General features: G+C 41.6%; 1 protein-coding gene across 1 annotated transcript in view; it reads left to right on the top strand.

The window, feature by feature from the left end:
- Positions 1-13,319, top strand: part of MERTK (MER proto-oncogene, tyrosine kinase) — a 92,519-nt gene that overhangs the window by 46,535 nt on the left and 32,665 nt on the right. Inside the window, exons 6-8 of the mRNA XM_081156282.1 lie at positions 1,715-1,830; positions 6,399-6,582; positions 12,701-12,852. Of these exons, the coding sequence (XP_081012408.1) occupies positions 1,715-1,830; positions 6,399-6,582; positions 12,701-12,852 (452 nt within the window). The remainder of the gene's footprint in view (positions 1-1,714; positions 1,831-6,398; positions 6,583-12,700; positions 12,853-13,319) is intronic.

Below are 13,319 nucleotides of genomic sequence, written 5' to 3'. Positions count from 1 at the left end.
GGCAGGTTTTAGGTTTCAGCGTGTTCTTACCGAGGGGCCTTTTCTAAAAGTTCCCCAGAAGGAAAAGAGGCCCAGCACATGTCCGCCCTGGAGGACTATCTGACTTCCTTCCTTCCTGCCAAAGGATGCCTTGGGAATTTAAAAAATTCACAAGTGGGCATCAATTTATAAAGACATTTTCAACGAGTATAAACATCTTAAAATTTAAAAATCCATAAAAGGTGAAGTACTTCTTTAATTTTCACTTCACACAGCTAAGATTTTTTTTTTTTTACAAAATAAATCCTGTTTCCGAAATGTATGCTCTTGGCTTTTATTTATTTAAAAATTTATGTCAGGGCAACCAAGACTCCCTTCTTCTAGTCTGTTATTAACTGTAGAGTCTGTAGCCTAATTCTGATGTGGAAAGGCCAGCATTTAAGGCAGTTCTACACCTATATTTAGGGGAATGAATCACAGAATGTTTTCCTTTCCCCCACCCACCAAGCTGCACGTCGGTTGGTAAAACTGAATCTCCCCGATGTGGCCCCCAGTGTGTGCTTAACGGGGTCCAGCCCTCCTGCCCATCCTGTCCTCGCCTTCCCCACCTCCACGCCGCCCCCAGACCTCTCGCGTGTCACCTCATGTAATCCTACCACAGCCCCGTGGAGCAGCGCTGTTCCTGTCCCCCTTCATAGGAGAGGGAGCTGAGTTTAGAGAGGGTTCAGCTGTGCCCTGGGCCACACAGCCGGCCAAGTGGCGATCAGATGCCCAGTCCCTGCTGGTGCTCACACTGGTCTGCTTGCTGCCCCCCAACCAGCCTCCCGTGTCCTGTTGAGCGACACGAGCTCAGGGGTCAGGGAGACCCGAGTTCAAGTTTCCGTCCACTACCCTGTGACCTTTGGCAGGTTTTAACTTCTCCGATGCTCAGTTTCCTCATCTGTAATGGGGATGGTAAGATGACCCCCTCTAATAGGCTTCTAATAATAATAAACGTGGTGGAGGCCATAATGTCGGGCACATAGGAAGCACACCACATCAGTCTCCATGTTTAATATTAAGTGTGGTTATTACTGTTAAGAGTTAAATAGCACAAGAAAATAAGACCCCCAAACTTCAGATTCTTCCTAGATTCTCATTGAAACGCCTGTCCACAGCTCATGTGTCACTGAGGACGTAGCACACTCAATAGGCTCTTTTGTTTGAACTGCCTCTCACCGGCTTCCTTGGCCTGGAAATCTCCACCCCCTACACACTCTTGCACACACACACACACACACACACACACACACATGCTCTGTGGCTCCCCTCTCTTCTCCACACTGGGCACTCTTATCCTCTGCTCACATGGGTCTCCCCAACTCCGGCAAGAGCTCCTCTAGCCCGGGTCTGTGTCTCTTCCCCATTTAGTCCCAGCACGGTGTCTGCACACAGTAGGACCGTGGACACGAGCTCAGTAAAGGAGCTGGGCTTCTCTACATCCTTTTGCAGCTAAAAGCGCTCCCTTCATCAGTGGGCAGGGAAGCCTGCCTGTGTCCCCTTTCTGTGCCCAAGCAGAGCCACCCTGTCACTTGAAGGCCTGTCTGTAGGCTAACACAGCCAGCCTCTTTCAAACTTGTGTTTGATTTTTCTAATCTTAAGAAATGGAAACAGGCTTGGTGTTAATGTGCCTGTCGGGCCGCTTGGCCTCCTGTGGTTTATAATTGCACTGTGTGTGTGTCTCTGTTTTCTGTAGCCCTTCCCTCCCCACCAGCGGAAGTCCGCATCCAGAACAGGAGCGCACACAGCCTCAAGATCTCCTGGGTCCCCGGCTTCGATGGGTACTCCCCGTTCAGCAGCTGCAACATTCAGGTAAACAAACCTCCAGGGTTCAGAGGGAAGCCACTTGGTGCCCTGTGGTCTCCTGCTTGGAAGAATGAAAACATGCATTATCTTCGAAATAGCCTGCACCCTCACCCGCCACCCCCAGCCTCGCTTAGGTCTTGCCCAGCCTTATTTGTAAACCACCCAAGTGCCGGTAAGTGTCAGGTCCCTGTTGTGTCTACAAAGTCCTCACCAGGGATATTTTTTTAACAGCTTTTTCTGGAGATAGATTTCACATACCATAATACTCACCCATCTGAGGTGTGCAGTTCAGTGGCTTTTAGTGCACTCACAGAGTTCGGCAGCCATCACCGCTGCCTAATTGTGTCTGTGTTCATAAGAGACACTGGGACCACCCTAGCCAGTTTGCCTCAGTGGTTAGAGCGTTGGCCCGCAGACTGAAGGGTCCTGGGTTCGATTCTGGCCAAGGGCACGAACCTCCGTTGCAGGCTCCATCCCCGGCCCCAGTCAGGGCTCGTGCGGGAGGCAACCAGCTGATGTGTTTCTCTCACATCGATGTTTCTGTCTCCTTCCCTCTCTTTCTCTCCCTTCCACTCTCTGAAAAGCAATGGAAACGATACCCTCTGGTCAGGATTTTAAAAAAAGGAAGAAAAAAGATTCTGGAGCTTTAGTTTCTTATGTTGGCTTCTGGTTTCAGAATCAGGGTGATACTGGCCTCGTCGAATGAGTTGGGAGGTGTTCTGCTTTTTCTGTTTCTTGGAAGAATTTTGGAAAGACTTCTGTTCATTCTTTAAATATTTAGTGGAAATCACCAGAGAAGCCATTCGATCCTGAGTTTTCTTGGGGGAGGGGGGTTGTTGGTTACTTAATCTTTTTTTTCTATTTCTTCTTGAGTCACTTTTGGTAGCTTGTATGCTTCCAGGAATTTGTCCATTTCCTCTGGGTTATCTAATTTGTTGGTATACAATTATTCATAATATTCTATTACAACCTTTTGTTGTTGTTGAGGCCAGTAGTAATGGCCCCTCTTTCATTCCAGATTTTAGTAATTTGAGTCTTCCCTCTTTTTTTTTCTTGGTCATTCTAGCTGATGATTTGTCAATTTTATTGTCTTTGTGAAGAAACAACTTTTGCCTTTGTGTTTTCCTGCTCTCTACTTCACTCATTTCTCCCTAATCTTGACTTCTTTTCTTCTGTTCGCTTTGGCTTAGTTTGCTCTTTGTTGTGGTACTGGTTTCTTAAAGTGGAGGGTTAGGTGATTGATTTTAAATTTCTTCTTTTTAATTATGGGCATATATACTATTCATTTCCCTCTAAGCCCTGCCTTAGCTGCATCCCCTAAGTTTTGGTATATTTCTGGTGTTTTTCCCAGTTCATACCAAATTTTTTGTCGTTTTCCTTGTGATTCCTTCCTTTCCTATTGGTTATTTAGGAATGTGTTGTTTAACTTTCACAGGGTTGTGAATATCTCAAGCGTTCTTTCTCTGTTGATTTCTGATGTTCTTCCCTTGTGTTTGAAGGATACACTAGTGTGATTTTCATACTTTTAAATTTATCAAGGCTTGTTTATGGCCAAGAATCACTTCTGCCCTGGAGCACACTCTATGTGCACTTGAGGGGATGTGTATTCAGCTGGGGCTGAGTGGAGTGTTCTGCATCTGTCAGGTTGAGTTAGTTTATAATTTTGTTCAGTTCTCCTGTTTCCTTGTTTTTTTGCCTAGTGGTTCTATCGATTATGGAAAGTGGGAATTGAGGTCTCAACTGTTATTTTTGAAATGTCTAGTTCTCCCTTCAGTTATATCAGTTCTGCTTTGTGTATTTCAGGGCTCTGTTGTTGGGAACTACCACAGTCTGTTTCCCATTGTAGGGCCATGACTGTTCCTATGTAGGGACATAGCTGAAGCGTGGATAGCCCTTTTAAAAACTGTTGTCCAGTTCCTGAGCTACTTGTTAAGTCCAAGAGAACATGAGACTCCTTCCACACAAGGATGGTTACCTTCAGGGGGACTTTGAGGAAGAGCTGCCCTACCTGAGAGAGGGGGGTCTCAGGGTAGACAGGAAGTAGAGTGGGGTGGTTGGAAGGTAGGAAAACACCAGGTCGCCCTGAAGGTGAAAGGTGATGACACACAATCTTCACCTGCTCACTTCTCTCTCTCTCTGGCTTGGCTTTAGGTGGCCATGGCCTGAGTGAACAATCACCCTTTGAGCACCAAATTGCAGTCTGCCTCAGATCCTGTGGCACCGACATGCTTATTCTGTCTCTGCCCTACCAGCTAGCTCTGTCTCCTTCACCCATTTTCCTTTCCATCTCTGATACGGTGACCAGATATAGCAGAAAAAGAAGAAAATTATCTTACAAGTTAAATTACACAAGTAATTTTGCAATGTACCTATACATGTAATTTTGGTAGTTGATCCGAATTTCAAATATGACTAGGTTTTTTATTTTCTCCTGCAGTCCTAACAGGATTAGTCAGGAATGGTTTGAGAAGTAACAATTTATATTCTGCAGACAAGCAGTGTATTTCCATTTCTAAAGGGACCAAGGATAGTTTTGTAGCAGGTTCCCAGTCCATTGCAGTTTTAAACTCTGAGTCGGTAACATATGAATGTTCTGGCCAAGACTGAGATCCACACTGCAGCCGGACACACCCATTCATTTCCTGTGGATGTGAATTCCTTTCTGCACCCATTTTTGGGTTGCATACTCCATGTCTATTTTTAACTCCCATGTACTTCTTGCCGTCTCATTCCCTCTTTTCCCCCAGGACCCACTGAGAAGGACTATTATGGAAACCCCGGCTTCTTCCAGGAACATGCTCTCAAAGAGCGTCTTGTGCCTGGAAGTGCTCCACATGTTGCTACCAAAATGGATGGAGAGCCACAGGTTTCCTCCACCTTAGTTTCCATGATTGGTCACCAGGAAGGAGGTGCATTCTCTAATGTGAAGAAATAAAGTGATTTCTGCCAACCCCCCCCCCCCCCCAGATGAGCATGAAGCTCGTTGTTTTTTTTCTGGTGGCTCCTCAGGCCAACTGGTGCTTCTTGCCACCCAGTGGAGTCCCCAATTCTTAGTCAGAGGTGAGGCTCAGCCCTACTAGCTCAGTGTCACTTAGCAGATTTGGAATTCCAAAATGTTATTTGTGGCCCCTTGGCCTACATTTCAACACCTATATCCTGAAATAACAGCATTGTGTATCCACACCCCGTGATTGCTAGCCCATTATTATGAGGAATAAATACGGGGTTTAAGATTTTTTTCCCCCCAAATTGCTTTTGGTTACTTCTTTTTTTTTATTCAATACCATTTTGTCTTTTCTGATTTTATAAATACTCCATATTATAGAAATTGTCAAAAACGTGGAGTGAAAAAAGACCCACTCTCCCACATACTCATGCATGGGCAGGAGGTGTGCTGAAGGGAGAAGGCAGAAGTTTCTGCTGGGAATCTGCTCTCGGGCCTGTGCCTACGGAGGACTCCAGGAGAGGGATGTGGAGAGACTGGTGGGGTTTATGGAAGGAAGGGACTCAGAGAAAGCTATACGTTTTAAAGAGCTCTGGAGAGAACTTTGTTGGCTGAGGTGCAGATGACCCTTTCTTTCCTATGCCTTCCCACCAAAAAATGTCGTAAAATCCACATTATCTGTGTATGCTTTTGGATTGAATTTATATTGGGGTGGAGTTGGGGGAAGAGTAATGGACAGCGTGCCCTGGCTGGTGTGGCTCAGTTGGTCAGACATCGTCTCGTGCACTGAAAGGTCGCTGGTTTGATTCCCTGTCCGGGCACACGCCCGGGTTGTGGGCTGGATCCCCCCGGTAGGGGGCGTGCAGGATGCAGCTGATTGATATTTCACTCTCACATCGATGTTTCTCTCTCTCCCTTCCTCTCTCTAAAAGCAATAAAAAATCTTTTAAAGTAAAGAATAATTAATGGACAAGGCACAAATTCCCTTCAAGGAAGAGCAGAGGGTCCTCAGGTTACACAATGAGAAGAAATACAGATTAAAACAAAATCCAGTGTCCCATCTTATCCCATCTTCTAAAGTAGTATTTGGGAAAGGTTTTCTTGAATAGTCTGGATAGTAAATACAGGGGTGTTCCAGAAAATGCATACTCGCTTGAACAGCTGATAGCTCAATTTTGAAAATGAAATGTATTTTAATAAACACCGCCTTTATAATTATTCACAGTATATATACATTTTTGGGGGGATCCCCTATATTTTAGGCTTTGCCACCCTATGTCGGGTGACTTCGTTGCATATCCTGTGAAACAGCTGGCAGAAATGAAATCATGAGACTTGAGGCGGTTCTGAGAGAGGAAGGGCTATTTTATAATACGTGTTATAATCATTGTAATATTACCAGCCACAATGAGAACACTTATTTTAGGTCTTTTCCTCAGGTCCTCAATTGTTGCTCCAGCAACGTGAGTAACACTCAGTAATGCTGGTGGGAACACTGGTGCGTGGCACGGAAGGAAGCAGGTACTTCCTCCTGTGGAGAGGGCCATGTGCACGGGATGCCTGAGAGCCCCACGTCTGACATTCCAGCCTCCTTACTAATGCCTGGTCCCCATCTTCACTTTTCATTTAGGTCAAGGAAGCTGATCCTCTGAGTAACAGCAGCGTCATGGTTTTTAACACCTCCGCCTCTCCACCTCTGTATGAAGTGGAGCAGCTGCGGGCTCTGGCGAATTACAGCATCGGCATGTCCTGCCGGAATGAGATCGGCTGGTCCGCCTGGAGCCCTTGGATCCTGGCCAGCACGACCGAAGGAGGTAATTCCTGGTGCTCGGAACATTGCTCCTAATGGCCTGTGATTAGCAAGGCCTTCGCTGTGGCCTGATTTAGAGTTTAAATTTTGCTTGCTTGGACTTTGTCTCTGGAGGAGAATTTTATGGAGGTTGGAGGTGAAAATGGGAAAGAAACTTATAAACTACATATAGGTAATATTTTCTTTTGCATAAAGTGGTAATAGCACACTCTTTATAGCATATATTATTTTTAATTAAAATATAATAATGTAAACATAACTACTCATAGTATCAAACTGAAGAAAATTAGTGAATTTGCAGATGGCTAATGTTCACCAAACACTATGCGCCAGGGACCGTATTAGGTGCTTTACGTGCATTATTTCATTACATCCTCATAGCAGCCTTATGGAATAGGTACTGTTATCGCTGTTATCTTGCTCATAGCAAATTTCATGTACATCTTTAAACTTTAAAGAATTTTCTGTATGCCGCTAGTGATTTTGAGATTTTTTTCCTTTTCAATGAGTATTGGAATAAATATTGAAGCTCTGTTAAATTCGAGTCACACACTTTCCATTCTTTCCCAATTAGAGCTCTAAATCAGAGAACGTCCTCTGTGCCCTTAACTCCAGCCTACACAACTAGTGATCTAGTCTTACTACAGACAGTGTGACAGCTCCAGATCAGAAATTGTTAAGGCTTAATCATTGCACAAATGAAACTCCAGTGCCAAAATTGTAAAATACCTCCTTTTCTCAAATGAGAAAGATAAACCTCTGAGAACAATTTTATTTGCTGTGTTCCATTTTCATTGAGTTCAAAATACTTTCTGATTTCTTCTTTCACCCATTATTTAGGTATGTAAATTAGTTTTTAAATATTTGGGGGGTTTTCTGGAGATCTGTGTACTGATTTCTGATTTCATTCTGTTGGGGCCAGAGAACGTAATTTGTATCACTTGACTCCTTTTAAATTTATTGAGACTCATTTTATGGTCCAGGATATGGTCTATCTCGGTGAATGTTTGGTGTGCACTTGAACAGAACATGTATTCTGCTCTTATTAGATGGTGCATCCTATAAATGTCAGCTTGTCGAAGTTGATTGATCGTGTTTTTCAAATTGTATCTATGTCTATCAATTCTTTAGAAAGAAGCATGGATATCTGCAGTTATAACTGTGGATTTATCTATTTCTATTTGCAGTTCTCTAGCAGGTTTTGTTTTAAGTGTTTTAAAGCTTTGTTATTCTGCACATAACTGTTTAATATTTCTATGCTCTCCTAATAAATTGACTGCCTTATTATTATAAAATTATTTTCTTTATCTTTGGTAATATTATCTTCTGTAAAGTCTGCTTTGCTGGATATTATAATAGCCATTTTAGCTTTTGATTTCATGGTATATCTTTGTTTCATACTTATTTCTATCTTTATACAAAGTTTGTCTCATTTAGGGAGCATATACTTTGGTCTTGCTTTTAATTCATTCACAATCTCTGCATTTAAATTGGGGTATTTAATTCATTAAAATATAATGTGATTATTCATATTGCTCAGAGCAAATTTCATTTACATCTTCAAACGTTAGGTTTAAATCTATCACATTTTTATTTGTTCTGTCTGTAGTTCGCTTTTTCTTTTTTCTTTTGGGTTAATTGAATATTTTTATTCTATTTTATCTTTTTTGTTTGCTTATTAGCTATAACTCTTGTTTTCTGTTTTTTTCTGTGTATGTTGTTGCTTTAAGGTTAATAGTGTACATGTTTAACTTATCACCGTTTGCCTTCAAGTGATGTTATACCACTTTATGTATCACGTAGGAAACTTCAAATAGAATACTTCCATTTACTGATATTTGCACAACTGTTGTTATCTTACTTTTATATCTGTTATAAATCCACTACATTGTTATTATTATTGTTCAAACAAGCAATTTTTTAGGGTGACATAAAATTAGGAAAAACCTATAATTACCCATAAAGTTACCAGTTCTAATTTTACACATTTTTTGGTGTAGGTCCAAAAAAATGCAGTGTCATTTTCCCTCTTAAATGCCTTCATCATTTCTTGTAGTACATATTTGGTGAAAAATGTTTATTTTACCTTTGATATGTTTCTTTTGCCTTTGTTTTTGAAAGATATTTTTACTAGGTATAGAATTCTAGGTTCACATTTTTTTACTTTCAGTACTTTAGAAATGTTGTGTCTCTGTCTTCTTGTTTGAGTTATTTCTGATAAGAAATCTGCAGTAGTCTTTATTTGTTCCTCTGTATGTTATGTATCTGCATGTATTTTGTCTCTGGTTTTCTCTTTATCGATGACTTTGAGCAATTTAATTGTGATGTGCTTTGGTATGATCTTTTTAATATTACTTGTGCTTGGGGTTCATTGAATTTCTTGGATCTATGTGTTTATGGTTTGCATCCAGTTTGGAAACATTTTAGCCATTGCTTTTTCAAATGTTTTTTTCTGTTCCCACCTCTCTTCTTAGAGGACTCCAATTACACACATGTTTGATCACTTGAATTTGCCTCATAACTCATTGATATTCTGTTAGTTTTCCCCCCACTTTTCTGTTTTTTATTTTGCATAGTTTCGATTGTGTTTTCAGATTTACTGGTCTTTTCTTGTGCAGTATCTAATCTGCCATTAATTCTATCTAGTGTATATTTCATTTTTCACATTATAATTTTTGTATCTTGTTTGTATCTTTCATGTTTCTACTTAACTTTTGGACCATATGGAATAGAGTTATAACTGTGTTTAACGTACATGCTAATTCTAATATCTGTGTTATTTCTAGGGTAGTTTTGATTGATTTATATTCCTGTTATGTAGAAGACTTTGCAGTTTCTTTGTGTAGCTGGTAATCTTTGATTGGATTCCCCTACATTGTGAATTTAACCTTATGGGATGCTAGATATTTTTGTATTCCTATAAGTATTGAGCTTTGTTTTGGTACATTGTTTATATATTGGGAAAACTTTGATCCTTGTGGATCTTTTAAGATTTGTGAGGCAGGACAAGAACAGTGCTCAGTCTAGAGTCAATTATTATCCACTATTGGAGACAAGATCATTATGTGTACTCTGCCCAGTGCTCCTCATTCCATTAGATTTTCCAGTCTGATAGCTGAGAACAGATATTATTCCTAGCCCTGAGGGAGGCCCAGGCACTATTATCTTTAATTCTTTCATGTGTTTCTTTTCCTGTCTCCATCCAGAGTCATCCTAGTGACTCCAGGGCCTTCTCTCGGGTATTTGTCTTTCTTGGTTTGCTTCCTCACTTTCATGGAGTGCATTGTCCATTAGCTACAGGGAGAGTATGTGTAAAATATTAAAACTATGGGAACTTGCATCTCTTTATGTCCTACTGGATTGATAATATTTCCTAATACAGAATTTTATGTTGGAAATTATTTTTCCTCAGAGTTTCAAAAGCATATCTGCATTGGTTTTTAACTTCATGAGTTGTTGCGGAGAATTCTGATACTTGAGTTTTCTACTTGAACTGTTGTTTAGTTTGGTTTTTAAAATACTTTCCTTAATCGTGGTGCTGTGATGCGCTATGATGTAGAATTTGTTTGTTATCGTGATAGCCTTTCAGTGGTTCTTTTGATCTAGAAATGCAAGTGCTTTGTTTTTAAGACTCTGTCTTATACATTTTTTCTTGAAAATGTTCTCCTATTTTTCTGTCCAGAAATTGTATTAGACAGTTGTTGGACCTCTTTGCTCCCTCAATTCTCTTTTCTCAGATTGACCTTTTTTCTTTAATGTTTAGTCTACACTTTTGGAGGCTTACTTGATTTCTAATTCTTCTGTTAAATATTTAACTTTCCTTGTCATATTTCTAATTTCAAGAGCTTTCTATTTCATTGACTTTTTCTCAGTTCTCAAGTATGAGAGTCTTTACCTATCTTTGGGCATAGTAATTATCAGATTGTTTGTTGTTGTTTTAGTTTTCTCTAGTTCCCTCTATTGGTTTTGTCACCTCTGTGCTCTTTGTCGTGTGTGTTGTTTCATCCTGGACATTCATGAAGGAGGCTTCCCTGGCCATTCCTGACCCTCACCTTTCTGCACCTACTGAAGAGTCGAGAACTAGCAACTTGATTGGACACTCTGTGAGTGTGGGTGGGGTTTGTAGACGTCACTGTCAGGTGATAGGGCGAGGATCTTAAAAGTGTTTTGCTTAGCATACCCCCAAGTATTAATATTGCTTTTCTTTTCTCTGGGGACTGCTTACTTTCTCTAGAAAAGAATTCTTCTGTTTGCTGCCATATGCATAGAAACATGACTGCCCATGTTTTAGCAGCCAGGTGAGGAGGACAGGTGAGGCGGAATCTTCCTCATTCAGGACACAGACTTCCACTTATTTCCCCACTTGTCAGTCTGGCCTTTCATGGTGCCTCCATTCTACCGGTACCCCGAGTCCAGAGGCTTTTCAGTTCATAGAATGAGGTATCCTGTCTCCTGTGGGAATTTGGGGGAGTTCCGGCCAGGTGTGTGGGAATAGGTTAGAGGAGTTTCAAGGGCTAATGACTTCCTGATCAGGCTTTCAATCTGCTGGTTTTAGTACCTGGGCCCACAGCTTCTGAGCCGCTGCAGGTGCTTTTGGGAGAATCATCTTGCTGGGTTAATTATACCTTCTTCATTTCTTTTTCATCTGTCCAATATATGTTGAAATTTCTCTTCCACTGTTGCTTTCTCTTTACCTTATGAGTTTATACTGTTTTAAATTCCTTCCTGTCATCATAGGGGGTTCTTAGGAGGGGAGCAGGTATAAAGACATGTTGAGTCGGCCACATTTATCCATAAATCCTACAATAGATTTGAAAGTATGCGAGTCATTTCCTAGGTACAGCTCAGCTGTATGACATGTCCTACACTGAAATTCCTTCTAACTGCTCCTGGAATCAGCAGGGGCGAGGAAGGTTACCGTACCCTTTCGTTGTCTTTTCAGATGTATCAGAAATATATTATTTCATCTCCCTACAGGGAATTTTGGTATATATTATTCTAGTTGTCGTTATTCTTTCTCTACTTAAAAAACACTTTTTAAATTTCTAAAATGGATCATTGATGCGTACTTGTTGGCAATTGGATCTTTATCTCCATTAAGTTTTTTTTCATATCAATACATATGATCTACCAAATTTGTTTTCATTGGCCAGATTGTAAGTATTTCATTGGAAAAATGTATCAAAGTGTATTCTATCACAATTACTGACTGAGCATTATATTTATTCCTTTTTGTTTCTATTTGTGTTACAATGAATATAATGCCACCCACAGGAGAATTTTTGTAGATTAAATTTCCGGAAATAAAATACTTGGTCAAAGAACATATTATTTTCTGTTTTAATAGAGTCAAGTTTCTCCCTCCCCAAAAAAGAATGTAGTAATAACCTTGACCTGTTTCCTAAATTACTTTGAGTGTGTATACACACACACACACACACTCACACACTCTTTCTATTCCAAAGTGCTTTAACTTTTACTCTGTGTTCTTGTGAGAGATAATAGTCATTTTGACAAAAGTGGGTATGTGATTTAGCAGAATACACTATAAACCAGAGAGTAAAAACCAGTGCTAAATGCTACATTTTACACCTAGCTCAGTAACTAACATTTGACCCTCTGACCTCCAATAATGAAATGTCTCAGACATGTATAGTAATTTCCTGACTGATTAGTTCTGTTCAGACCACCAGTCATTTGCTTCTGGACTTTAGAGTGGTGGCTTCCTCCTGAGCTGTGCCGAGTTCCCTGCCCCGCACGTCTCACCAGATGGACCTGATCTCCATCCGGTCTGGCTGACCTTCTGTCCCCAGGTTTCTGCTGGAGATCCCTGTTCGAGGGTGTCCACTGCGCTTCCCCTGGAGGAGTCCACACGCATCACCACCGTGTTCCCTGCCTTCCTCCTTCCTTGTTCTTTCAGCTGGGAAAGGACTGACTTTTTACAACTCACCTGCTATCCCAGTGGTCCTTCACGCCAAAGAGGGTGGAGATCTGCTCTTCGTCTCAGTCATTTGAGTGCTTTCCTAGAACATTCGAACATCAAACATTCAGAGACCGAGAAGAGAATGCGTCTGTGTGCTTTTCTTTTCAGCCCTTAATCTTTCTCTCCCTGTCCTTTTTAGCCCCGTCGGCAGCACCTCTGAACGTCACTGTGTTTCTGAATGAATCTAGTAACGAGATGGACGTCAGATGGACCAGGCCTCCCATAGAGCGGCAGGACGGGGACCTGGTGGGCTACCGGATATCCCACGTGTGGCAGAGCGCCGACGCCTCGGTGAGTCTGGGCGCCAGCACAGTGCGCGTCTCCTGTCGCTGGTTGAGTTCTGTTCCAGAAGCTCTCGTTTTGTTGTGAGATTGCCAGGTGTCACTGAGTTAGGCAAGGCACCTCTCAGCGGGATATGAAGAATGTCTTAAAAATTGGAGGTCACTGAAAGTTATAAAATTCCAAGGAATCGTTCATCTGTTCGTTTATTTTCTCAGTACATCTGTGCTATCACCCGAGTCTCGCCTTCGGGGAACTTGGGCTCTTGTAGGAAGATGTGTGAACTACCCAGATAAGCACAGCAGAGGGTCGAGAAGCTACAGGGCTTAGCAGGCCAGCATTCATAGCCTCTTGGAGTTCCAGGAGACACTTTTCTGAAGAAGACTCAGGGAAGAACCTGGCCGCACAGAATAGCAAGGGGCGACCAGACTCTGAAGGAGAGGGCTCAGCAGGCAACAGGCCGTCTTGACACAGCTCCA

This window comes from Miniopterus schreibersii, assembly GCF_964146895.1.
Source record: "Miniopterus schreibersii genome assembly, chromosome: 13".
NCBI lineage: Eukaryota > Metazoa > Chordata > Mammalia > Chiroptera > Miniopteridae > Miniopterus > Miniopterus schreibersii.
Note: the sequence above shows the minus strand (reverse complement) of the source record. Positions and strands in the feature narration are given on the sequence as shown.